Genomic DNA, 26535 nt, shown 5'->3' with positions numbered 1-26535 from the left:
ATTTGTAAGGTTTTAATAGCTTTGAAGGCTCTCAAAGGCTTGGTTGCTTCATCGGAGGAGACCATCGTCTATTTATAGGCATCAAAAGAAGGCTCTCAAGGCTTGGTTGCTTCACTAGATGAGACCATCGTCTATTTATAGCCACCAAAAAAGACGGCTTATAGTTGCATGAGATTTCTTTTTACAACATTTTATACAAAATAAAATTATACAAGGCCCAGGAATTAAAACTGAAAAAATACATTGGCCCATGATGGCAATTCCATCTGGACTCAACTGAACATAAAATGGGCCTAGCTCAGGAGGCCCATGTGAACCTGCTAATTAAAGCACATTCCTCTGGGTCCATTGGGCTGCCCATTTTCATATGGGCCTAGCACTTAGCTTACAGGACGAAGATGTTGGAAAGACATTGAGGTAATTTCCACTTTTCTTTTCTTTTTCTAATTTTTTTTCCCTTCCTCATTTGCTGCGACGACGAGACAGGAGCTGGACGTTGAAGAGAATTTTTGTCTTCTGAGCCGAGAGAGAATGCTGCGCAGGTGCGCCAATAGGACAAGTATCGCCGCATCATTGGCTACCTCCGTCGTCGTCGTCGTCGCCTTCTTCTTCGCAGTCGCCGACTCCTCTAACAATTCCCAGGTTTGAATCAAAGACCGAATTTACCTAAAGCTCCCGTTTGACTGCCGAGAAAATGTAGGAAAATTAAACATATCATATTATAGATCCTGCGCCTTTTCATTAGCTCCCCTAGAAAAGTTTTCCGTTTTAAGACTTGAAAGTTTCTTTCTGTTGAATTTTTTTTCGCCATTTTTTTCCTCCTGGCTGTGAAAGTTATTATTATCATTATTAGTAGTTAGATTTAGATCGAACTCGTCCTCTCTAAGCCTTAATTTCTTATTTGAATGGCAGATCAAATGCAGCAAAGCTTGCGTTGCGGAGAACTGTAATTGTAAAGCCCTATACTTTCACAAAGTTTTGAAATTTCACCTGTAAATTTACTTACTCTGTTTCGCTTTTCCTTTTCTCAATTTTTAGCTGTGGGGATTCGATACGGAAAATTCTGTGGAGTAGGTTGGACTGGTTGTCCGGGAGAAAAGCCCTGTGATGATCTTGATGCTTGTTGCAAGATTCATGATGAATGTGTTGAAAAGAAAGGTAATTTCAATGCATTAGTTTTGGTTATTGGCCCTATTTATACTTTTGAAATATCTCCTGTGCAAATAAGAATCGAATTTTCATGGAACATTGATCAATTTGTTGATTTCTTGAGAGAAATTTGACCTTATTATGTTGTTGATGGCATAATAGAATATATTCTAGTGATTTAATTTAAGATGGTTGGACTTGGTTTGAGACAGCTTTGATTAGCTCTTATATTTGGGTTTTCCTGGAATTGACAATACTCTTAAATGGCTTGAGGTTGATCTACCAATGCTATTCAATGAAAAAGGGAAGATGGAATATAGATCATTTAAGGTGATTGTCTTGGACAATTTATCAGCTCATAACGGTAGTTCAATTTTATAACCTGAGACTGTAGTTTTCAATCTTCTATTTGCTGCAATCATGGGTTTCAAACAAGTTGGTAGAAATGGTTGAACTGATTTATTAAATTAGTCAGGTCTTTGTGCAGAGTGGGGGCCTTCCAAGTACTTTCTTTTTTTGTTTTCTCCTTCTTGTCTTTTTATCTAATGTGTTGAAGAGGGGGGTTTTTGCTTGAATGTATATTCTTAAATTTGGAAATGGATGTCTTTCTAAGTAGCCCATCACATGAATCTTTTGCCTGTTTTTCTGGTTTATGGGGATAATTAAGCCAAGATACAATAAAAAAATGAAGCGTTTTTGTGAATGGCATAAGAGGATGCCCTCTCATTGGTGGCTATCTAATAAAATGATTAATTATTTGCAATAATATAAAATATACTTAGGTTATGTTCGGTTCCGGGAAAGTACTAAGGAAAGAAATTTTTTTTTTTGAAGAAAATGATTTCTAAGAAACTTATATATTTTAAAATTATTTAATCTTCATATAGAAGAGTTAAACAAGTGAAATGAGTTTGAAGTAAGATATAAAAATAATTTATTATCTTTAAATCTATTTTTTATTTTCCTTCACTTTTTCTTTCCTTTTATTTATTTTTCTATTTTCTTTCCCTCACATTTTCCCTCAAACTTTCCAAGAACCAAACGTAGCATAGTAAAAACAGTTATTTCTTTTCATAACCAAATAATTTATTTTCACTAGAGTTAGGCTAATAAAAACAACTATTTAGTATCTGTTCCATTTATTCACTCCAATTACTGAACCTGAAAATTATGTATCTATGCTAACTATTTATAAGCACAGACCTTCTATGGGTTTTCTCCTCAAATATTGAATCAAATGACAAAGACCCCAAAACCCTTTTTTTTGGAGTTATGATAATTATTTTATCCAGTGCCATCTGAGTTATCATGAATGGTTAGTTGCTTGCAATGTTCAAAATAAAAAAATATTTATCAATGTTCTGTGTAACCTCTTAAATATGTAAACTTGAAAATAATGTATCTTCTCTTGGCAAGTCCCTATATGGCTGCTTTGTCTTTCCTTTGCTGTATTGCTTCAAATACTAATGAACATAAGAAAAGATGGGCAAGGCAGTAACATATTCAACTCTTCCGATCTGTCATGACCCATCATGGTGAAATTAGCCACTTGCCACAACTCCCCTGTTCTTATAACTGTCTCTTTATAATTTTGACATTCCCCAGAGCTGACTGCATCCTAAACTTTGTTGATGTCTCAATTTAGAAATGCTTACAATGGAAAATGATTCAGATGATTTTACTATTTCGTATACAATATCAATGACTTGTATAATTTGGAGTTTTCAGGGTTGATAAGTATAAAATGCCATGAGAAGTTCAAGACCTGCATAAAGAGAGTACAAAAATCAGGAAAGGTTGGATTTTCTCGGGAATGTCCTTTTGAAACAGCTGTGCCCACAATGGTACAGGGTATGGACATGGCCATCTTGCTGAGCCAGTTGGGCAGCTCAAAGCTTGAACTCTGACTTGCAAAAGTAAAAGATCGCTAGAGGAGATGGTAAGTGCTCTTGAGGTGATAGATGATGACAAACATTGATCAACCATGTTTAAACTCTTATCATTTTATTGAAAAATGGAGTGATTGCTTAAGGAGTGTAAAACAGAGTACTTGAATCATTTGGATCTTTCTGATTGATCAAACTTAAGGGTAATAGTTTCTGCTATACCCAATTCTTTTTTATTCTTGTCTGATTGATTAAACTTCGAACACATCTGCATTTCTTCAGTTTTTTCCAAATGAATCTCAACTGTTTGATGGGTTTTAAAACCCTAATATTTAAGCCTTCTTTCTAGTTGAGGAGAGACAGCTGTGAAAGCTGAGAAGAACCCTCTTTGAGCTTCAAGTTCCTTACCTATTTTGGGGATGTTTGATTCAAAAGAAAATTTTATGGGTTTTGTGTTGAAAATCATTTTTGAGTTAGAAAGTTTCTTTCGAAAGGGGTTTGATTCAATGTGGGTTTCATCCCTACTCTCATAGTCATCATATTGAAGGTAAAACCCAAATTTCTTCTTCTGTGGATTTAAGAAGAGGTCGAGATCAAGTTTGATGTGAATTCTAAGTATGCTACGAAATAAGAAAATGGATAGCTGAAGTTTGAAGGTTCTAGGCAAGCGGTCCGGGAAAGGATTCAAGGTTTGGGCTAGGTAAATCCTTGTATTTAGTCAATTTTCTTCATAGTGGATGTTTTGATCGTTTGAGGCCCGTGATTTTTTTATCTTTTTAGAGGTTTTCCACATTAAAATATTAATGTCATTGTCTCTTCATTCCTATCTCATCTTTTAATTAATTTTTCATTGGCTTATTAAATTTCCATTTATTTATTTTGTTGAGAGATTGAGGTTATGAGCTGAAATTTGATCATTTAAGCTTTGAAAGATAATGAAATATTTTTGTTTTGGTTTTGATAATAATGGACAAGTGAACATATATATTTAAGTTGATGAAATGTTTTATATATCTTAGTTTGGGAATATTGACTCATTTGCATGTGAATTGCATCAACTATTTTGTTGGGAGAGTGTTGGTGCTTTATTTAATTGTTAACAGGATTGAAAAAGAAAGGTAAAACAATTGAAAATTCAAGGAAGTATTTAGCATTTGAGGGTAGTCTCTCAAATTGTTTTTAAAAACACCTATTCACCCCCCTCTCTACGTCTTATTTGTAAGTGAGATTCATCTTCACGTTACATCTAAATTTACTAATATTTCCATTGTCCAACTAAGGAAGATGCTACAAATTTTAAGCATTTCTTGCACTTCAAGGAAACTTTTGTTTTTAGAATGGATTCCGTTAAGATATGAGTGTATGCCTGCTACGGGTCAACAGCAAGTAATTCATCTACCAGATAATCCAAATTTTAATTATTTCTTGCACTTTAAGAAACTCATTGCCGGATTGTTGTGGGTTTTCGAAGAGAAAGATGGTAGAAATGGATTGCTTCTAATGGTGCAACAATGGTTGGACTTGGAAGCTTGATTTCCTTCTTTACTATACTAAAAGAGTGCAGTGATTTTAATAATTGTTTCTAATCTTTCTCACATTTAAAAATTTTTATCTTTTAAGTATTAAAAATGTTAGAAGTACTTCTTAGAATAATTCTTAAACACACTTTAATAGCTCATTTGGTAGTAATTCTAAAAAACGCTTTTAATATCTTTAATAATTGAAATTTTTTATTATTCAAGTTTTAAAAATGCCATAAATATTTTATAGAATCATTTCCAAATGCAGTATAAAAATTAGATTGAGAGTAATTCTAAAAAGTGTTTTTAGCATTTTTAACACTTGAATTATAAAAATTTTTAAGTATTAAAAATATTAAAAACGCTTCATAGAATAAGTATCAAATGGACTCTAAGAGTGTATTTGATAATGATTCTAAGAAGTATTTTTAGAAAGACTAAAAACGCTTCCTAAAACTGTCAAACACACTCTAAGAGTGTTTAATATTGATTTTAGAAAACGTTTATAACTTTTTGAACACTTTAATAATAAAAACTTTCAAGTGTTATAAATGTTTCCTAAAATGACTACCAAATGAACTATAAAGATGTTTAATAAATTTTTAAAATTCATTTTAAATTTTTAATATTTGTTTGGACATGTTTTTTATTTTTTGTTTTTAAAATGTAGATTTACCTTATGTTTTTTAAATTTATAGAATTTGGGATGGTAATTTTTTTTATATTTTTTAAAAGTAATTATTATTTTAACGACAATCTGAATGAGTTGAAACGTTTTGTATAAGAAATTACTGAATGATGAGAATCAATCTATATTTCGTTAATAAAAAAAGTTACAAGTATCATCTTTTTAACTATAATTCTAGACTAGTCAATATGTAAATCTATAACACTTATTTACTTAGAGTGTGGTGGACAATGATTTTAGAAAATGTTTTTAGTATTTTTAATACTTAATTTTTTTTTTATATTTCAAGCATAAAAAAAGGAGAGACTAAAAACACTTCCTAAAATCATTTCTAAACACCCTTTTAATCAATCCAATAAATACACCCATACACTCCTATTAATAAATGAATTGAAGCTTTAAAAAGATTAGAAATAAAAATAAAAGATCATCATATAAAATTGATCCACATATTCAAACAATTTCCAAGTCAACAATCAAATTAAGAGTAAAATTTATATTTCTAATATAAAAATAAAAGATCATCATATAAAATTGCTCGGGCAATTCAGGTTTTCATGTTTTCATTATTCTTATTGGTTTTCAAACAAAACAATTATTATAAATCAGATAAAACATAAAACTATAGTATTTTCCATATTATAAAATATGAGTTTAAAAATTAAATATCTTAAAAAAATTTAACTAATACTTCAACAATTAAAAAATAATGATAAAATCATTACTCTAATATAATTAAAAATTAAAAAAGTTAAAGTTTTTTTTTTTATATCATTTTTATATATTTTTTATATTTTAATAAAATGACATAATAAAATAAATAATATGTGATTCGATGTTCCAATCGATTGCCCACAATTTTATCTATATTATTTTCAGTTTGATAATTTTTCTAATTTTTAATATATTAAAACTTTGCCTATATTGGGTTGGGCACGACTTTGACCCATCTAAATTAGTCTCCTAGAAAATATAGACATTGACATGCTTTTTTTTTATGCACCCACAAATGGTTTCCAAATTTGTAATAAAATCATAATTTCTAAAGGCTATTGCAAACCAATAGGAAGAAAATTCAAAATATAATTTTGAACCATGGTCGAAAAGGCCAATTGCCACCAAAACTTGTTGAGGAAAGAGAAGGTGACCGAATATGCCCGCACCAGCTGGCATCCACGTGGAGCCGAGGGTACTCAAAAGTCAAAACTAAAATTTCTGTACACGGCGTAAGAGAATTGACAGCTCTTCCACAGCCGCCAATAAATCATTTTAATTAAGGTTGTTGAATGGGAAATAGGGTGGGAAAGGACGAAGATGCCCTGGAAATTTCAAGTGAAATTGCCAAGAGAGAGGGGGAGAGTCGGTCAACAAATTTGGTATTTCCCACCTCTGGATGTTACAATGTTTGGACGTGTCCATCCCCTAGGTCAACCCGCGCCTTTGGGCCCCGTGGCCTGTTGGTCAACCACCCTCATTATTTTATTTTCATGATATTCTGCTCTATTTTTCACATTTATTTCCACGGAATATTTGATTAAAAAGAAAAATCATATTTCATAAAATAATTTTAATAATTAAAAATTATATCTATAATTTTATTTTTAATTTTTTATTTAAAAAATACTTTAAAATATATAATAATTCGTTTTGACTTTAAATTTTCATTGATCTACAAGCCTTTTTTTAATTTACTCATGTTTTTTTTATTTTATAGAATTTCAAATTATACATAAATATTTAATAAATAAATTTTAAAAGATTGTTTATATAGATATTATAATTTTTCTTTTTGCTTATATTGATGCATCATCTTTTGAAGTATAAGAGAATTAATCATCTTTTAAAGTATAAAAAATTAAGATGTTGAATTTAGAAAATAAAACTTTTAGAGATTTCGTGTGATTTAAATTTTTTTTTTCAAAACATAAAATTGTTTTTCAATTTTTTAAATATTGATCGGTTGTTATTTTTTAAAATAAAGTGAAATAAAAAATAATTTTTAAAAATTAAAAATTATTTTATCAATTTAAAAAAATAAATAGAAAATATAATCCGTTTGATCATAAACTTGTATTTAAAAATTATTTTTTATTTTTTAATTTAAAAATATATTTGAAAAAATATGGTCAAAGAGACTTAATGGTCTTAAAAATTATTTTTAAAAATTGAGATATCGAATTTCTTTTTATTATTTTAAATTTTAAATTTTAAAAAAAAATATTTAAGATCATAAATAAGTATGATACCATAATTTTAAAAATAAAATAAAAATAAACAAATATTAATTTGACTAATAAATAGGATAAATAGAAATAAACAATATAAATAACTAAATTCAATCTCACATAATTTTATATTTTGTGTGAACCGCGGATTGGATCTTCCGCCACAAATTTCCGATATAAGGATGATGATTATCTACCTTCTAGAATGTCATTTTGTAAACCTCAAAGGGCAAATCCGTCCAAGCGAAAAGTCAAGCCTTCTGCGGTTTCCTTCTTCATCATTGCGGAAAACGAATAGGATTCCGCGGAGCGATCCATTAATTTTCTTTCCTTCGTTTCCAAGATCCCAAACACAGCCCCTAGCTCTTCGCTTTTATCTGCTCAGAGGTAGAAAAGGAGGAAACGAAACCAAACCCTAGGGTTCAATTATAACAAGGGATCAGATATCTGCATAATTTTGAAGAAGAATGCTGCACAGGAGCTTCAAGCCTGCCAAATGGTAATTTCGGCTGATTCTGTTGATGATTGGACTCTGTTTGGTTGCTTAGATAATAAGGGAAAAGATGGGAATTCTGAATTTTTAATCCCCGTTTCCTCAAATTTTGTTAAAAGGAGGAACTTGATCGAGTGAGCGGGATTGTGACGAGTATCTGTTTTAGTTGTGTTGTGCTTTTCGATATATCTGACTACCTGGAATTTTGTTTTTGTTTTTGTTTTTTTTGTTATTTCCATTTTCTTATCTTATGAGGCAAAGATAGGGATAGGGATAGGGTTTTCTCAATTACAAGGATTGATTTTTTCTTTTTGGTGCTTGTTGATTTTATGATTGTTGTGTCGATGAAGTTTGGATTTTCTTTTTTGGGTTTTTGAATTAGGTTTGTGGTTTTGAATTGGTTTTTCATTTTTTGTTTGATGCAGCAAGACATCGCTGAAGCTTGCGGTGTCTCGGATAAAGCTCTTGAAGAACAGGAGAGAAGCGCAGCTGAAGCAGATGAAGAGAGATTTGGCTCAATTACTCCAGTCTGGGCAGGACCAGACTGCCAGAATTCGGGTACTATGTAGATCCGTGCTAGTTCAGTTTGTATTAAAGTCTATCTTGTTGGAATTATTTGATTTGGCATTTTATTTTTTTGAAATAATTGATTTTTCTTGTTTTATTACTAGCAAACAATTTTTGGTTTATGGGGCTAAGATGTGGATATTTTTGCTCACTGAACACATAATTTCTGGATTGTTTCATGTGATTGACTGTTGCTGATAAATTAGTATTGATGTTGTTTTGTTATTAGTCTTTGATTGAGATTGTGATAAGAAGTGGATTGGTATGCTTTATGTTGTCTTAGGTTGAACATGTAGTCAGGGAAGAGAAGACAATGGCAGCATATGATCTTATTGAGGTATATTGCGAAATGATTGCAGCACGATTGCCAATCATCGAATCACAGAAGTAAGTAAACTTTCTTAATCTTGAATATGATATCAATATTTTCTGATCTGCATATGTAGAATTTAATTAAATTTTACCATTGAGATTCTTCATTTTGTAATATGGATGTTTCACCAAGAGCGAAGTTAGTTTTGAAGAAAGTAAAAAAAATGTTGAATAATCTCCTTTGTTTTCTGTTTAGAGTTATGGCCAATATTTCACATAAAGACCTTCTTCCATTAGCTTGCATGATTTGTCTCCTTATTAAAGATTGGCCTGGTGAACACTTTTTCACTAATAATATCCATTCATGTTGGGACCAGTTTGGAACTTCATGTCCACCTTTATTTACTTATGCAATACTTAGAAAACTAGTTTGTTATACATTTTTTTTGTCAAAGAACCTATTTTTGAAACATTTTTCTTAATAAGTAAACTAAGTGGCATAAGAAGGTGGCAACCAAAACCCCCAAGTATACCGGGAATATACGTACATCCAATGTACTCTCTTCATCATTTTACACTGTATGGTTCTTTCTCATATGCATGCAAATCCACAGGGATGAATAATATATTCAGCGCACTACACTCATAAATATTCTTATGTGTAGAAGTTGCCATGCCTCAGACCCTATCTCTGTGCTGGAAAACACTCATGTTTATGTATATTGATCACAATATAAATGTGAACTACTAATTTTTGCTTCTTAAGCTCATAACAGGCACAAATAAAACAAAAGAAAATTATCATTTGCTTCTTTATGGACATGGATGAAACTAAAAATTTTAAAAATTTAAAATTTCACAAAATTGATAGTAAATTTTAAATAATATTATTGTCTGGAAAGTATCTTTTACCTCTTTATTTTCAGACTTGTCTTCTAGTCCCTGTGCTTAAGCACAAAAACTTAACAGCAAAAGAGATTAAGGGGGAAGCAACCTTAATCTTCAAGGCATACTTAACTTTAAACATGACTATAAGTTATATCTTGAATCTCACACCAATTTAATCAAAAGTTTACCATTTCGTCCCCAGTATAATGACCCAATCACTGCCAAATTATTTAGATGACATGCCTTTTATTTATTTATTTTTTATTTTTTCAGATAGGCAATTCAAATGACTTGTCAGTCTTCTGCACTTCTTTTTAATTGAATAATGGCAGAGATGACAAGTTAGTATTTATGTATGTCAGCCGTAGCAGCACCCACAAAATACACACACAAGGCTGTCTGAATTCAAAATTAAGGCAATGTGAATTTCTCTTCATTAGCCAGGCAAGCAAAAAATGTGTTAACCAGTAGCATAGAAAAAGGGGGTTCACCCTATGTGGATGGGGAGTAAACAAGAGGTACCGGAATATGAGTTTTCGAATGCAGTATTTTCTTCTATCACACGACTTCAAATGTAAAATGGTTTATTGTGCAATACCTTGTCATTATTCAGTTTGGCTTTGCATGAGGCATGCTAATATTGGGTTTCTTTTGGTATATTCATACATCTGGCTCCCATATGTTTTTGTTGTAATTCCTTAAGTAAGTTATTTTTGTTGTCCCACTAAAGTTTCTGTATAAGATATATCTCTCCCCTTTCATAACCTTCTTTCTCTTTTGGTATATTCATACATCTGGCTCCCATATGTTTCTGTTGTAATTCCTCAAGTAAATTATTTTTGTCGTCCTACTAAAGTTTCTGTATAAGATATATCTCTCCCCTTTCATAACCTTCTTTCTCTTTTGGTATATTCATACATCTGGCTCCCATATGTTTCTGTTGTAATTCTTCAAGTAAATTATTTTTGTCGTCCTACTAAAGTTTCTGTATAAGATATCTCTCTCCCCTTTCGCAACCTTCTTTTGAAAAGTGATTATTTTATCATTTACATGGAATAGGTAATATATTGATCTGTCTTGTATTCTTCCAGAAACTGCCCCATTGACTTGAAGGAAGCAATTACTAGTATAATTTTTGCATCTCCAAGATGTTCAGACATACCAGAACTCATGGAGATCCGCAAGCATTTTACAGCAAAATATGGAAAAGATTTTATTTCTGTGGCTCTTGAGCTACGCCCAGAATGTGGTGTAAGCCGCAATGTAAGTGTGTATAACTTTTGTGACTTTTTTATAATTGAAATTTGAAAATTGAAACATAGTCATGTTGTAAGCTATCTTGTTTCAGTTGGTAGAGAAATTATCTGCCACAGCACCTGATGGTCAGACCAAAATCAAGATTCTGGCAGCAATTGCTGAGGAACATAACATCAAATGGGAACCTAAGTCCTTTGAGGAGAATGAATCAAAGCCTCCTGAGGTCTTGCTGGTAAGGCTAAGATGCTAGGCTAATTTGTAATGATCCATTTACTGCTTAGATTGCATTATTAATAAAATTAAGCAGCTGCGGCTACATTTGTGTTTCAATAAAATGAATAGTTAGTTCATTAATTATTTTTTTATGAATTTGTATGAGCAGAGTGGAGCAGACACCTTTGAGAAGGCTAGTAAAATGCAGATGGAACCTCCTGATGTCCAAGCTCCACTTAGCCATGGACAAAAGCCAGATGTTCCTGTTAACCTCTATGAACACAATGTGAGGTCATCACAGAGCTCCCATAATATGTCATCATACAACTCCCAAAATATGTCATCCCTCAGTTCCCAAAATATATCTTCTACAGACTTTGGTGCTAATAAAGCAACAATGTCAGGCAGTTCTCCACCTGAACCAAGGCCTTCAGGTATGGAAATCAATCACTCAAAGATGCTTATTGATTCATGGATTTTATGGCATCGTGCCACACTTGTGTAAATATGTTGCTCATTAGATGTACCGGGCTGCTGTGTCTTACAGGAACTGTATATGAGGAGATGGGTTTCAGACATTCCTACTCTGAAAATGTGAATCCTCTTTCTCCAGGTAGGCAAAATTGGAATATGGAATTCAAGGATGCAACAGCTGCTGCACAGGCAGCTGCTGAGTCTGCGGAACGAGCAAGTATGGCTGCTAGAGCTGCTGCAGAACTTTCGAGCCGTGGGAGGGTTAACACACAGTATTCCACAGAATCGCAGAAGTCATCTGCTTTTGATTCTAGGGATGAAGGACCTGGAAAATTTGCTGGCTCAAAATTTCAGGGGGAACATCTCTCTAAGGTGTCAGCAAATAATTCCTTTCATGATAGAAATCCTAGATCACAAAATGTACAGATGGATGGAAATCAACAAGATAATCTGGAGGGAGTGTCTGAGAGGCTTTACAGGGATGGTAATCATAGGAAGTCTAGCCAATATTCTTCTTTGAAGTCCAACCCATCCTCTATAGATGAGGTGAATACTGGCCAAAGGTCAGATAGCTATTCTCAAAGGAGTTCATCTGCAGTGGAGGCCACAAAATTAGAGAAGGGCAACTTCTTCGAACAATCTGACAAGTCTGAGGTAGGATTTCTGAGTGAACCCCAAGGTGGTATGAAGAATGAGAATGTTGATTATTCAGGGAATGTAAGGATCAAAAGAGAATCTAGCACTCTTTCCCCTCGTTCTCATTCAAGCGCTTTTGGTGATGCTTATGATGAAATTTCGAATTTAAGCATCCTGAGGTCTGATAATGATGCTGGCGAAAACCCTTTTGCTGCTCGTGTAGTTTTTGATGAATATGGTTCAGATGACAATGACCATAAATTTGATGTGGGAAGCAAGGATGGTGAAGAAGAGTTGAATACTGACTTCCAATCACTAGGTAGAAAATCGCCTACTCATCTTTCAGCAAATACAAGTGCTTGGAGTCCTAGGCAAGGCAGGAGTGGGTCAATGGAAAAGTTGAGTTCACAATCCGATTTTTCCACAGAATGGCGCTTCCCTCATGATTTTTCTGAAGGCCTGATAAAATCAAATTCTGTAGCTCCTTCACAACCAGAAGACTTGTTGCCAGGAACATTTGATGATTCAGATGGCCTGAGTTCAGAAAGTGAAAAGGAGCTGGACGAGCCCATGTTTAGTGGGAGAACAGATCCTAGTATCATCCATCTTAATGAGAATGTTCATACAAGAGACCCTGAGCCAACCCAAAGTGAGACTCAGGAGTTAGAAGGATCCTCATTCGGGGAAAAGGGAAACTCAAGATCAAACAGAAAGCCTTGGGTAGATTCCTCTTCTGATGATTCAGACACCACAGTCCCAAAGAGAAACCAAAGAAGAGAATTTAAAGCTGAATCTCAGAAGAAGTTTGGTTTCAGTGACGTGTCTTCTCCAGGACGGTTAAAATCCGTAGTGGATCAGAATGATTTGGACCGTGAACCATTTTATAATCCAGTGGATGAAGAGAAGCATCTGCAGTCTCAGCGATCTTCTAGGCTTTCATTTGTTCATGAAGTTAAGGATAAAGATGACTTTGACACAAAAAATTTGCCTAGTATCATGAAAAGTACTGAAGTTGGAGGCCTGTCGAGTTGGGAAAGTGGAAAGGAGTTAAATTTTGAAACATTAACAGGTGGCTTTCGAAATAAGGGCTATAAGCGTCCACCATATGTTACCCAACCATCAAGTAATGCTTCATCCTTGTCCAAACCAACAGCTGATGATACTCCCCCTACCGTCCAGCAATCCGTTGCTTCCTCCACTCCTCAGCATTCCATTGCTTCTACAGCCACTCAGCAATCAACTGGCTCCTCATCAGTTAAGTCTTTAGCGAGCCATGCAGTTCACAGTCAAGAGGCATACAATCAGGAAGCCAGAACAAACGTAAACAAAAAATCCACGTCAAGAAGTAGACCTACATATTTTGATTCAGATACTGATGATTCAGAGGAGGAGCTTCCAGAACTCCCACAACATAGCAGTAAAAAAGAGTCCTACAATCAGAAAGCAGGTGTAAAAGATAATACAAAATTGAGCCCAATAGGTCCAATTACATATTTTGGTATGGATGATGATTCTGAGGAGGATATCCCAAAGCCTACTCTAACAAGCAAAGGTCGTCCAACTAGCAGCTTTTCTCGAAGGTCAAAGGCTTCTTCAAACTTTGACACAAGTTCTTATTCTAAGTCTGCAGCTACATATGAGTCAGCGACAGCATCAAACAACAGTGCAGGGAGGAAAACTTCTTCCAGGAGATCCCATCCTACTGAAACTATGCCAAATGCCTGGTCCCAGACCATGAGCTCAGGTCAGCAGGAAAGGAAACTGTCTTCACAGAGGCTCTATGCTACTGAATCTGCACCTGAGTCCCAGTACCAGACCAAGAGCCCAGGCCAGCAAGAAAGTTCTGAATGGCATAGATCTGCAGAACAAGCAACTCATAAGCCAATGCCTGAACCCAAGACATCCTTGGAGAAGGAAAGTTCAAAATATCCTGCAATTGAACAACAATCCAATCCTGTTCCAAAAACAGTTGCTTCAGGTGGTTCTGAAAGTTCAAAGCCTTCAAGTTCAAGTACAGAACCCCCATCTAGGGAAAATTCCATCAAGAAAGCGAGTCATGTTCACCCAAAGCTCCCTGATTATGAAAGCTTAGCTGCCCGCTTCCAGTCTCTCCGTGTGAATCGCCAGTAAATATTTTTAGTTGCAGCTTGTTATGGATATGTATTTTTTTACATCTTTGCATAAAATTTATCAGATTGTATATCTGAATGGGAACTGAATCTGATAGGGTTATAGGATCTGTACCATAGCTCCTCTGTCCATTTTGAGTCGAAACAGTTAATTGTGTCTGTGATGAGAATATAGTGCTCAGGAGTTGATATCAGGGAATAAAGTTGTAGAATGAACTTCTGAGCTTCAGCTATCATTTGGTTCTCTTTTATTTGAGATGCTTTTATTCATCTCCCTTAAATTGTAAGAAGGATATCTGGTTTCTGGCCACTGAACATGTTATTCTTTCAAGTGACAATAATTTCCTTCAGGGTTTTTTCAGAAGGTTTGTGGGCTTCGAGGGTATTTGGTAAATCAATTTAATGATTTAATTTATATTATTAAATAGATTAAATATGTTTGATAAAATAACTTAAAGTTAAAAATAATTTTAAATATTAAATTAAAATAGTTAATTTATTCTTAATTTCAAAATTCCTTTATCTTTTTCATTTATGTTTATGAGGGTATATTTTATAATTATAATGATTCATCTTTTAAGTATAAATATTTTTGTAATTAACTTCTGTATATATAATACTTTAAATACAAATATTTTAAAAATAAATATATTACCTAAGATTAGTGAGAGTATAAATATTAGTTAAAATTAATAAGGGTAAATATATCATTTGATAATTTAGAATAAATTTAAGTTATCTTTATCAAATAATTTTGTTATTTAAGGTAAAAAAAAAAGTAATAAGTAATAAGTTTTGAGTCAATAATTTAATTTAAAGTCAACTTAAATCATTAAATAATAAATATTAAGTTTTATTAAACAATCACTTGATATAAAATTAAGGTATTGCATTGCCCTCAATCTTGGAATGATAAAAATAAATAAATAGGGAGTAATTTTTTTAAAAAAAATAAATAGGGAGTAGAAAAAAAAAACCATAATGGAAAAAGTGAATAAAAAGGGAAATACAAGGGAAAAATAATTTTAATTCATTTTTCATCCTCTCCTTTTGATTATGGTTTGAAATATAGGTAAATATGGATTTATCGGTACTTGAATTTTACGGATATATCCAAAATATTGGTAAAATATTAGTAGGTATTTTAACAAATATTGATGAAACGAAAATGATTCAAAATTCATGAAAAAACTTTAAAAAAATGATAAAATAAGAAAGAATATATACATCTTAAATTTATTTTGTAAGTGTAATTGACATAGGTATAATCAAGGACAATTTTTATCAACTTTTTTTAGAAAAATGATCTCAAATTCATTTAATATATTTATGTTTATTTATTTAAAAAATTAGAAAAAAAAACGTGTTTTATTATATTTTAAATAAAAATTTAAATACTTTTAAAGATTTATATAAAATATTTTATTTGAGATTTAATTTCTAAAATTTTATTATTTGTGGGAACAACTTTTTGCTATTGATATTAATTTATTTAAATAATTAAAATTATTAAAAATTTTACTAAAAATTTATTTTATAAAATTAATTTTAATTTATAAAATATTAGAACTTCATTATTATTTTTTTATATTTTAGCAATTTTTGAATAAATTTATATTTTTAATATTTTAAAATAAAAATATTTAAAAATATATAAGATTTTTTTATACTATCTATATTTTTAATATTTAATTATAGTATAAATGATGGTTTTTATATTTTTAGTAATTAATTAAATAAAATTTAAAATAAAACAAGTAGAAGAGCAACTAAGGATGAAAGGGTTTTATATGAAATTATAGGTTGATTAAGGGCCCTGTCAAACCTAAAATGAAAAGTTAGGTGTGTTTGTTGTGTTTTAAGCTCTTGTGAGATTTTTTCTTTCCCCTTTTTTGGGCTAATAGGCTTGAATGCCCATAAGTCCAAAGTATGAATATCAGCTAGCTTACTTCCAATCTACATATGCTTGAAATCCTGGGCAGTCTTATTTTATTTGAGAGGGTGCATGAACTTGGAAAGTTTGGCCATCTCTTACTTTCTATACAATACCTCTAACGTCCAAACTAAGGTGGTGTTTGTTTTTTTGACTTTTTGTCAAAAATAATTTGTTTTCATAATTTAGGTTGTTTATTTTTCTACTTTTTTTTATAGCTTATTATAAACTTTTTACTAAATAGAAAAAACCAAAATATGTAGCTTTTTCTAAATAGAAAAAATAACATATTGGTTTTTCTTTACTTTTTAATATTTAATAGAAATAAAATACTACAAAAACAACCAACCTAATATTTAATACTATTAAGCATTAAAATTCTATTTAGAATTAAGTAAAAAAACAAACACCACTTTTTTTTTTTTTTTTTGGATAACCGTGGATGTCCAGGTCAGCTTACAAGCACCTCGACTAATCCTATAGGGTCCTGAAGTTAACGACTGGGTAAACCTCCAGTGGCCCTAAGGGGACTCGAACTAGAAAAAAACAAACACCACCTAAGTACACTCAGCAGTGATTTCTTTCACAGGTTTCGCTTGAAAGACAAATTTTAGGTATGCTATTTCATCTTTATACTGCTAATGGAATTACATGGTTTATGTTTGTAAATGGTTGATGGGTGTTTACAACTTCTCTTTTCCTCTTTCTTCTCCCCAAATCTTCTTGCAAGAGAATGAAAAAACTAATGCTCAAGTTTTCTACAATTTTCCTTTTTGATCTTTTCCAACATGATAGAATAAAAACTACTGTTTGTTTTGATATATCTTCCACCAAGTCTAAATCTAATGTATATTTTATAATATTCCATGTTTCTTTGTATTTTTCACCCAAAAAAATATAGCTTTGTGGTGGAATTCAACACGTAAATGCTCTCTCTCATGACTAAAAGTAAGTTCCAAATAATTTCCAATCAGTTTTATTTAAATTGGTCATCTGAACCTCCATCCCCAACCAAGAAAAACCAGAACCCAAAATATGATAGGATTTGCAGCCAAGAGCAACCATCTCATATTTTAATCATGAATTTGACTTTTTAATCTTTGAAAATATTGCAAATGGTGCTAGATCCATTCTTAGGTTACAGCTCAACATAAAATAAAAGAAAATTATGCCATAACAATTGTGAGTTTGTATTTTTATAAAGGGGCTTTGAAGTTTAAAACCTAAAATGGATTGATGAACAAATGAAAGATCAGCTGGGCAACCTCTAAATTCAGACTCCAGAGTAGCTTGCTGGGAAAACATTGACTTGGTGAGTTCAAGCCCATTAATATTCCTGAATGCCCATCACCTATTTTTTAAGAATACTTTCAAAAAACAGTTTTAAAAGGGATTGTGATGAGGTGAAATACTTATATAAGACAGTTGATATGCTCTGCCTTGATGTATTGTCAGATACAACTTGTGTGATCGAGAGAAGAATGGAACACAAAAACATTGAAGACCCATTTGGTAAAAGGGGGTTGTTGATGAATCATGAGTTATATCAGGTACTCTCTTTCACCATCTTCATTATTAATTTCTTGGATTCAGTCTGTAATTCTGTGTCAATGCTGCAGTATATTCTGGATACAAGTGTGTATCCTAGAGAACCAGAGCCCCTAAAGGAGCTCAGGCATGCTATGAAGGACCACCCTATGTAATATTTCTTCTTCCACCTTCACAGACTAGTTTTTCTATAATTTTGGTTGGATTCTAATGAAACAGTATGAGGGGATTGCCTTGTTTATGTTGTTTAGGTCCTTCTTGGCTACTTCCCCTGATTCTGGCCAGTTTATGGCCTTGATATTGAGACTAATGAATGGCAAAAAGACTATAGAAATTGGAGTTTTCACCGGTTACTCCCTTCTACTCACTACTCTCTCAATTCCTGATGATGGCAAGGTTCGTGAATTTGGTCATGATCTCTACTCATATATATGCCTAATGTGTGATGAATATATCTATAATACTCTTCGTGAGTTATCAACATGCCATTGCAGATTGCTGCCATAGATATGGATCGGAAAGCATATGAAGTAGGCTTGCCAATCATTAAAAGGCCGGGGTTGAGCACAAAATCAACTTCATTGAGTCCCCAGCTCTACCAGTTCTAGATAAGCTCTTGGAAGATGTAACTGAGCCCTCACCTTCAGTTCTATACTTTTGCTTTTCATTTCTTGATTAATACTACACGACTAGTAGTGTTATTTTTCGGGTTTTTTTGTTTTTGTTTTCTTATGTTGATGCTGACAGGCCTAGTTTTCCTGGCTATCATGAGAGGCTGCTCAATTTGTTGAAGGTTGGAGGGGTAATTATGTACGATAACACACTCTGGGGAGGAACAGTGGCTTTGCCTGATCCATCTCTGGCTCCACAAGGCCGAAAATCTTGCTGGAAGGATTGCATTGAATTCAACAAAATATTGGCAACTGATACTCGCATCAAAATATCTCAAGCTCCATTAGGCGATGGTGTCACCATCTGCAGGCGCTTATACTGATATTTGGATTTGGTCTTTGGTCTTTTGCATCAATTGAGCTTGAATCAAAGACTAGCACTATCATCAACATAACTTGTTTGTAGAAATAAGTCATTTGGACATTGGGTTGTCTGGGCCTGTATCTTCACTTTCCACATTATTGAATAAAGAATTTGCAGCTGAGATTGGAAGAGTTTCATTCACTAATTCCTTCAATTTGGGAAACTGTTTTAACCTTTTTCCCTCTGAAAATCAATTTTCATGATGTTTTATCATCAGCTTCCTGAAAAATTTCCCTCATATAGCTTGAAAGATTTCAGTTTTTCTCTGGTAAAGAAAAATCTGTTCATTATTGGAGGACATCGATTGAATCATACGAAACAGGATGAATCAATACGTGATAGGTTTATCTGATGTAAACCGCAATAAACTCATATTCAAATACAGTATGATGGTAGATTACAAGCTTGGAATGGACCAAATTGTATGGGATATAGGTGTAGTAATGCATCATAGATATGCCATATATGGGAAACCTGAAATTGCTTCATTAAACTACTAGAATTGCTATCAATCCAGTTGCCCAGAAAATTAAAATAGTGGAACTTTGAAGGCTGAGGGACAAAGACAAAGGGGTTACCAGAAAAAGAAAGAGAGATGAAAAGTGTCTGTTTTGGTGGCTGGCAGACAGGCTCTGGCAGAGAGCGGAACAGTAAGCTAAGTGGTTGGAAAGATTGGAAACGTTACTTCCTTTCTTTGTTTGTTTCTCTGCTCCTCTGTTTCTATAGCAGTTCCTTGGTGACTGTTTCCTAAATATTTCTTCTTTGAACTCTTTGTGTAGAAGGGTGATTCACAGGCCTGGAAAAAGTGGAAGGATCAGCAGAGAGGAAGACGGTATTGCAGAGTTATGAGTTGTATCAGACACTCCTCCATCATCCCTTAACTTTTCTACTGTTTTATCTTTGTTTATGTTGTTTGAATTCTTAGTTTCATGCTTTACAAATATGGCAGTATATCCTGAAGACCAGCGTGTATCGGCGTGAACCAGAGCCTCTCAAGAAGCTAAGGGCTCTTACTGCAATCCACCCATGGTGAATTTTTCTGCAATAATTCTTATAGATCAATTTAAATCTTATCAAAGTAATTGAAGGATGTATTTTGAGACCGATTATTTGCTTTGATTTTCATTGTTATCAAATCATGAAAGCAGAAAAACAATACCGAGCTGATTAAAAAGAAGAAGAACGGCGAAGAAAAACTAGAAGCTAACAAATCATGAAAACAGAAGGATGACTAGCTTGTTATTTTCCAGGGCCGCAATGGCTACCACCCCAGATTCAGGTCAGTTACTAACCATGCTCTTGAAGCTAGCAAATGCAAAAAAGACGATTGAAATCGGGGTTTTTACTGTATACTCCCTTCTCCTCACTGCTCTCTCCATTCCAGGTGATGGCAAGGTCGGTCGGGTACATTGATCATCAAAAACACATTTGCTGCAGATCACAGCCATAGACATTGATCGGCATACACACGAGATGGGGTTGCCTGTCATTAAAAAATGCTGGTGTTGAACACAAAATCAATTTCATTGAGTCACAAGCTCTACCAGCTCTTGATGAACTCTTAGAAGATGTAAGGATTAATCAGCCACCGTGGGTTGTTTTGCCTGATAAAAGTAAGATGATTGATGTAACGCCAAGTTTAAAAAAAAAAGGGTAATTTAGGAAATTCATAATAATAATATTAAATTAATTAATTAATTAATTTAATAAAATGGAAGAGGGGTGAAAAGGTAATTTTACTAATAATACCTAGGTATAAATAGAAATTCTTTTCAGAAAATGTGAAATTAAGGTCAGATTTCAAAGTTTGAAGAACAAACCTCAATGAGTAAGATTCTAACTCCTAAATTATTTTTTTAAAATTCATTAGTTAATTTCAAGCACATTAGATTTTTTTTTTTTTTTTGGAAAAACCCCAAATCTAGATTAGGGTTAGTTTATTTTTTTTTTTTAATTCGTTTTAATATCAAAATAGTGAAATTTTAATATTTTGATTTATTGTTGGAAATTGGAAATTCTTAAGTTTTTAGGAAAAAAAAACCTGGAAGACGCGTGTGCACACTGTGAAATTGGAGAATGGTTTAAGGATTAAAAATAAAAAAATAAAAATAGAGGACGCTGGAATTGGAGAATGAAAAAAAAAGGTGGGTGTGTGTACGGATTGAAGGCGTTGTTAGTTAATATATATATATATATTATTTTGTTTGCAATAATGGAGTATTGTTGGGAATAAAGTTTATGTTTAAAAAATATATATATATACAAGAGAATAGAAGTTTTAAATAAAAAGGAAGTAAAGTTTTTTTTATATTATAATTATGAGCGTAAGTTAATAAATAATATAGAAATTAATTATTGAAATAAATTATAGTTTAATTAAATTGTGTCCCAAGAAATAAATTTTAAAATAAATAAATAAATTCAGTTTTATATGAATTAGAAATTTATTAATTTTTAAAATATGAATAGATTAAATTACCTTTCATAAATAAATAAAAAATATTAATTTGAATACCTAAAATTTTAGGATTGTCAAACCTATAATTTTAGATAAATAGTAATAATTATTCCTTTTATATTTTGTTAGGCGAAGAGTAGATTTTCAAGATTTTTCTCTCCAAAGTTTTTGAGGATTTCTTTTGAGGTAAGGAAAATTAATGCAGTTGTTAAATTCTTTTTTTGAAACAATTTATATATATATATATATATATATACATTCTTTGAAAACGTTTGAGTTATATTCCGTTTTATGCATGGATCAAACCTGTTTTGCATGAAAATATATGTAAGAATTTTATATTATGTTTTTGACAAATAAATGTAGAGATATTATACGTTGTAAATTTGAATAAATGAAATAAATATCTGATTCTGGTTTGTTTGGCCCTTGTCAACGGGATATAATAGTTGACTTTTGGCCCTTGTCAATGAGATATAATAGTCGACCTTTACATTTCTTGGTGGGGAATGTAATTGATTTGAACCCCAACCTCTAGGGGTTTCGGTTAGAGGTTACTAGTACTAGTAGTGTTTGGTTCCGTCTACCTTAAAGGAACAATTTGAGGCTAGCCACCCCTTTGAAAAGTCTCACCTAACTGGGCACCCTTTGATGTTTGATAACCAGAATAAATAAATTATTGGAATGTTTCGACTGAATTTGATATGAAATTGTTTGAATCAGAAATAAATGCATACAGTTAGAAATTTTGAATGTATTGGCAAAAAAAAAAAAAAATTTACTCACAGCTTTATGAAAATGATTGATTACAACATCTCCTATTTTGTAAGTGAGTTTGAAATATTTGATCCATGAACTACATTAATGTTCTTTATTAGACTGTGAGCTCATTCCCATTTGTTGACTACTTTTCAGGTACCCTTAATTCGGGTGAGGAGTGATGGCTAGGCTGAGGAATGGTCATTATTAGGATTTGACTTAGGATTTTATGTTGGATTTTGTTTAACTGTTAGTTATGTTTATTTGGATCTCTTGGTATTTGGAAGTTATTTGGATATTGATCCTTCAAATTTTATGTTAGATCAAAGTTGAGTTTTGAAGATTTTGAAATTTGTTATAGTACTTGAATTGTTTAAGTTTGCAAATATTTGGACAATGGATTTTGGACAGTGGATGTTTTAGTTTTGAAATTGAATTTTGAGGATTTTAGATTTTGTTTCGCTACTCTGAACAGGTATTTAGTAATTGGTAACTTCCGATTATAAGATAATTGTTTGGGTCAGGTTACATTGTAAGCCTTCGGGTTTGAAGGGTGAAATGATCATCACACCCTTGGAGTGGGTCTTGGGCGTGACAATTGATGCCTTTTTCTGTTACTGTACAGCCTGAAAATGAAGGGTGCTTCGACTTTGCTTATGTTAATAGCGAGAACTACCATGAGAGGCTGATGAAACTGGAGAAGATTGATGGGGTGGTGGTGTATGACAATGTGCTTCGGAGGGGATTCGTTGCAATGCCTGAAGAATTGGTTAGCGGAGAGAAGTGGAAACAGGAAAGGCAGTGGGCAATAGAGCTTAACAATCATCTAGCGACCGACCCCAACTTTTATAAATTTAATCATCTCGTAATTTTAATTGAAAAATGATTCTAAAAGAAAATATCATTTATTAATTTGTTCCCATGTGTCGCCAATGCTGACATTGTTGCATTCCCTTGGTGGTTGTAACAGAGCAAATGTCCACTGAACTGAATCTGGAAAATTGATTCCGAGTCCTGAAGCCTCCATAGCACCTGGGTACTTTCTCTTTCGCTCATAAATGTAGATTATCATTGGATGAATTTGCATAATTTTAAGTGGTTTTCTTCTTCTTCTTTGATCTCTGAGCACTGGTCTGAATTCTTATGCAACTGAAGCAATATTATTGACATTTGCAGATTTCTGATAGATCATAGAAAAGAGTTTCCTTTTTGTGTTTAATATAAGAGCACTGCTTTGAATATTTATTTAGGTTGAAGGGTGCAATCAATAGTTTCAAATTCTGATTTATTGAATTAGAAAGAAACCCTAATTCTAGTTAGAGCAATGCAATTTATTTGTATCCTTCTCTCAAGATTCACCTACAGCCATCGATCTCAATTGATGTACATCACACAGGTTAGTTAAAGAAGATTGTTGTCAGATTGAGTGAAATGAGGGATATTATTGCTTCATGACTAGGGTTTACAGAGTAATGCTTGCCTCTTAATGGGCCTTTGAGATTTGATCCACACTGGCTTTTGGGGGTTGCCATGTTGGCTTCTGGTTGCATTCTAAATGGCCTTCATTGCTCAGGAAATCAGTAGATTTGACGCAGAAGCATACTTGTGTGTGATAAGGTGGTAGATTTCCACATAGATCATTGCAGGCCTTTGTTAATCAAGGGTAGAAAATGGTTTGATGGTTCTTATTGCCAATTACAAGCTTTGTGAAGATGTAAGTGTATTGCATCAAAGCTATTATATAAGTCTATTGGGAATTCTGGTAAAATTTGCCTTCTTTACTAATATATTCCTGATAATGTTCCATTTCTTGAAACCCTTAGCATTTGTTGATTGTTTAAGCTCTCTGGGAATTGAATTGAATGGGGCCTTCCTATTCCACTTTCCCATGTCCTGAACAAAGTGGTAAACTGTGTCTGTAAAATTTTAAATTCTTAACACTGAAATTTTTACAATACCTTGAATAGCAGATCTGATACTTTGGAAGTCTGCAAATTCTTGTGTGAAGTTGTTGGGAGTAATGGAACAGTCTGGAAAGAAAAATCCTTCCAAGGGTCTATTGCAGAGTGAGGAGCTGTATCAGGTACTGTTCGGTCCTTTTTTGTATTTTCTACTGTTTTATCTTTGTGCTGTTTGAATTCTCAGCTTAGGCTTTAAAAATATGGCAGTATATTCTGGAGACTAGTGTGTACCCACGTGAACCCGAGCCTCTCAAGGAGCTCAGAGATATTACTGCAACTCATCCAAAGTGAATTGTTCCCCTTTTTCTCCCCTCTTTTCTTTCCTGCAAATGCTTAAATGACTTCATTTGTGATAGGGAAAATAAATAGGCTCATTCAAATTTTGGAAATATAAAACAATTTAAATTTTGCAACATCTTATTTACTTATGCAATTTTAAGATAATAGATGGCAGCATATATGGACCTCAAAATGGCTTTAAGATCTGTTAGGAAGACTTAAGAAAATTTAATATGGCTCTGCATCCAGATTCCAGAAGAGTAAACTAGTTTGTTATTTTCCAGAGCCGTGATGGCCACTGCCCCAGATGCAGGTCAGTTAATGGACATGCTCTTGAAGCTGATTAATGCAAAAAAGACGATTGAAATTGGAGTTTTCACTGGTTACTCTCTTCTCCTCACTGCTCTTTCCATTCCTGATGATGGCAAGGTTCGGTTTGTTTGTATGTTCATTATCAAAATATCTAATATATGTCATGGTGAACAACTTATTGCTTAAAAATACGTTACTGCAGATCACAGCCATTGATGTAGATCGACAGGCATATGAGATGGGGTTGCCGGTTATTAGAAAAGCTGGTGTTGAACACAAAATCAACTTCATTGAGTCGCAAGCTCTACCAGTTCTAGATAAGCTCTTGGAAGATGTAACTGAGCCCTCACCTTCAGTTTTATATTTTTGCTTTTCATTTCTTGATTAATACCATATGACTAGAGGTGCTATTTTTCTGGTTTTTTTGTTTTTGTTTTTGTTTTTGCAGAAAGGGAATGAAGGAAGTTTCGACTTTGCTTATGTTGATGCTGACAGGCCTAGTTTTCCTGGTTATCATGAGAGGCTGCTCAAATTGTTGAAGGTTGGAGGGGTAATTATGTACGATAACACACTCTGGGGAGGAACAGTGGCTTTGCCTGATCCATCTCTGGCTCCACAAGGCCGAAAATCTTGCTGGAAGGATTGCATTGAATTCAACAAAATATTGGCAGCTGATACTCGCATCGAAATATCTCAAGCTCCATTAGGCGATGGTGTCACTATCTGCAGGCGCTTATACTGATATTTGGATTTGGTCTTTTGCATCAATTGAGCTTGAATCAAAGACTCTAGCACTATCATCAACTTAACTTGTTTGTAGAAGTAAGTCATTTGGTCAATGGATTGTCTGGGTATGTATCTTCACTTTCCACATTAATAATAAAACATTTGCAGCCGAGATTGGAGGAGTTTCATTCACTAATTCCTTCAATTTGGGAAACTGTTTTAACCTTTTTCCCTCTGAAAATCAATTTTCATGGTGTTATATCACCAGCTCCCTGAAAAATTCCCCTCATGTCGCTTGAAAGATTTCAAGTTTTCTGTGGTAGAGAAAAATCTGTTCATTATTGGAGGACATTGATGCAATCATATGAAACAGGATGAATCAATACTTGTTAGGTTTGTCCCTTATAAACGCAATAAACTCATATTCAAATACAGTATGATAGTAGATTACAAGCTTGGAATGGACCAAATTGTATGGGATACAGGTGTAGTAATGCATCATAGATATGCCATATATGGGAAACCTGAAATTGCTTCATTAAACTACTATAATTTCTATCAGTCCAGTTGCCCAGAAAATTAAAATAGTGGAACTTTGAAGGCTGAGGGACAAAGACAAAGGGGTTACCAGAAAAAGAAAAGAGAGATGAAAAGTGTCTGTTTTGGTGGCTGGCAGACAGGCTCTGGCAGAGAGCAGAACAGTAAGCTAAGCGGTTGGAAAGATTGGAAGCGTTACTTCCTTTCTTTGTTTGTTCCTCTGCTCCTCTGTTTCTATAGCAGTTCCTTGGTGAAGATTTCTTCTTTCAACTCTTTTGTGTAGAAGGCTGATTCACAGGCCTGGAAAAGGTGGAAGGATCAGCAGAGAGGAAGACGGTATTGCAGAGTTATGAGTTGTATCAGACACTCCTCCATCATCCCTTAACTTTTCTACTGTTTTATCTTTGTTTATGTTGTTTGAATTCTTAGTTTCATGCTTTACAAATACGGCAGTATATCCTGAAAACCAGCGTGTATCGGCGTGAACCAGAGCCTCTCAAGGAGCTAAGGGCTCTTACTGCAACCCACCCATTGTGAATTTTTCTGCAAT

General features: G+C 33.2%; 3 protein-coding genes and 2 pseudogenes across 4 annotated transcripts; all 5 read left to right on the top strand.

The window, feature by feature from the left end:
• Positions 1 to 457: 457 nt before the first annotated feature.
• On the top strand, positions 458 to 3271 carry LOC117924696 (probable phospholipase A2 homolog 1). The gene is made up of 4 exons (XM_034843403.1): positions 458 to 642; positions 913 to 952; positions 1039 to 1158; positions 2878 to 3271. Exons 1-4 carry the CDS (start codon positions 532 to 534, stop codon positions 3054 to 3056), a joined length of 450 nt encoding a protein of 149 aa, XP_034699294.1. The 5' UTR covers positions 458 to 531; the 3' UTR covers positions 3057 to 3271.
• A 4433-nt stretch (positions 3272 to 7704) lies between these two features.
• On the top strand, positions 7705 to 14811 carry LOC117925050. 2 transcript variants are annotated; one of them, XM_034843869.1, is made up of 7 exons: positions 7705 to 7967; positions 8387 to 8519; positions 8812 to 8915; positions 10820 to 10991; positions 11077 to 11217; positions 11368 to 11632; positions 11812 to 14811. In XM_034843869.1, the coding sequence occupies exons 1-7, from the start codon at positions 7936 to 7938 to the stop codon at positions 14436 to 14438; spliced, it is 3474 nt and encodes a 1157-aa protein (XP_034699760.1). In that variant the 5' UTR covers positions 7705 to 7935; the 3' UTR covers positions 14439 to 14811. The 2 variants fall into 2 exon arrangements, with proteins under 2 accessions (XP_034699760.1, XP_034699759.1); XM_034843868.1 differs by having other exon boundaries at positions 11746 to 14811.
• A 3040-nt stretch (positions 14812 to 17851) lies between these two features.
• Positions 17852 to 18957, top strand: LOC117924818 (annotated as a pseudogene).
• Positions 18958 to 19548: 591 nt separating this feature from the next.
• LOC117924817 lies at positions 19549 to 24207 on the top strand (annotated as a pseudogene).
• Positions 24168 to 25712, top strand: LOC117924623 (probable caffeoyl-CoA O-methyltransferase At4g26220). The gene is made up of 5 exons (XM_034843305.1): positions 24168 to 24253; positions 24339 to 24418; positions 24695 to 24839; positions 24925 to 25056; positions 25171 to 25712. The coding sequence occupies exons 1-5, from the start codon at positions 24191 to 24193 to the stop codon at positions 25462 to 25464; spliced, it is 714 nt and encodes a 237-aa protein (XP_034699196.1). The 5' UTR covers positions 24168 to 24190; the 3' UTR covers positions 25465 to 25712.
• The last annotated feature ends 823 nt before the right edge of the window (positions 25713 to 26535 follow it).

This window comes from Vitis riparia, chromosome 11 (assembly GCF_004353265.1).
Source record: "Vitis riparia cultivar Riparia Gloire de Montpellier isolate 1030 chromosome 11, EGFV_Vit.rip_1.0, whole genome shotgun sequence".
NCBI lineage: Eukaryota > Viridiplantae > Streptophyta > Magnoliopsida > Vitales > Vitaceae > Vitis > Vitis riparia.
This window is presented reverse-complemented; position numbering and strand designations above follow the sequence as displayed.

What these genes read in the sequence shown, in the direction of transcription:
- LOC117924696 (XM_034843403.1), top strand. Translation starts at nt 532, where the DNA reads ATGCTGCGCAGGTGCGCCAATAGGACAAGTATCGCCGCATCATTGGCT. An exon ending in ACTCCTCTAACAATTCCCAG is followed by an intron (nt 643 to 912) that starts GTTTGAATCAAA and finishes TTTGAATGGCAG; the next exon opens with ATCAAATGCAGCAAAGCTTG. An exon ending in CGTTGCGGAGAACTGTAATT is followed by an intron (nt 953 to 1,038) that starts GTAAAGCCCTAT and finishes CTCAATTTTTAG; the next exon opens with CTGTGGGGATTCGATACGGA.
- LOC117925050 (XM_034843868.1), top strand. Translation starts at nt 7,936, where the DNA reads ATGCTGCACAGGAGCTTCAAGCCTGCCAAATG. An exon ending in AGCCTCCTGAGGTCTTGCTG is followed by an intron (nt 11,218 to 11,367) that starts GTAAGGCTAAGA and finishes TTGTATGAGCAG; the next exon opens with AGTGGAGCAGACACCTTTGA. An exon ending in ACCTGAACCAAGGCCTTCAG is followed by an intron (nt 11,633 to 11,745) that starts GTATGGAAATCA and finishes TGTGTCTTACAG; the next exon opens with GAACTGTATATGAGGAGATG.
- LOC117924623 (XM_034843305.1), top strand. Translation starts at nt 24,191, where the DNA reads ATGGAACAGTCTGGAAAGAAAAATCCTTCCAAGGGTCTATTGCAGAGT. An exon ending in AGAGTGAGGAGCTGTATCAG is followed by an intron (nt 24,254 to 24,338) that starts GTACTGTTCGGT and finishes AAAATATGGCAG; the next exon opens with TATATTCTGGAGACTAGTGT. An exon ending in TAGATAAGCTCTTGGAAGAT is followed by an intron (nt 25,057 to 25,170) that starts GTAACTGAGCCC and finishes TTGTTTTTGCAG; the next exon opens with AAAGGGAATGAAGGAAGTTT.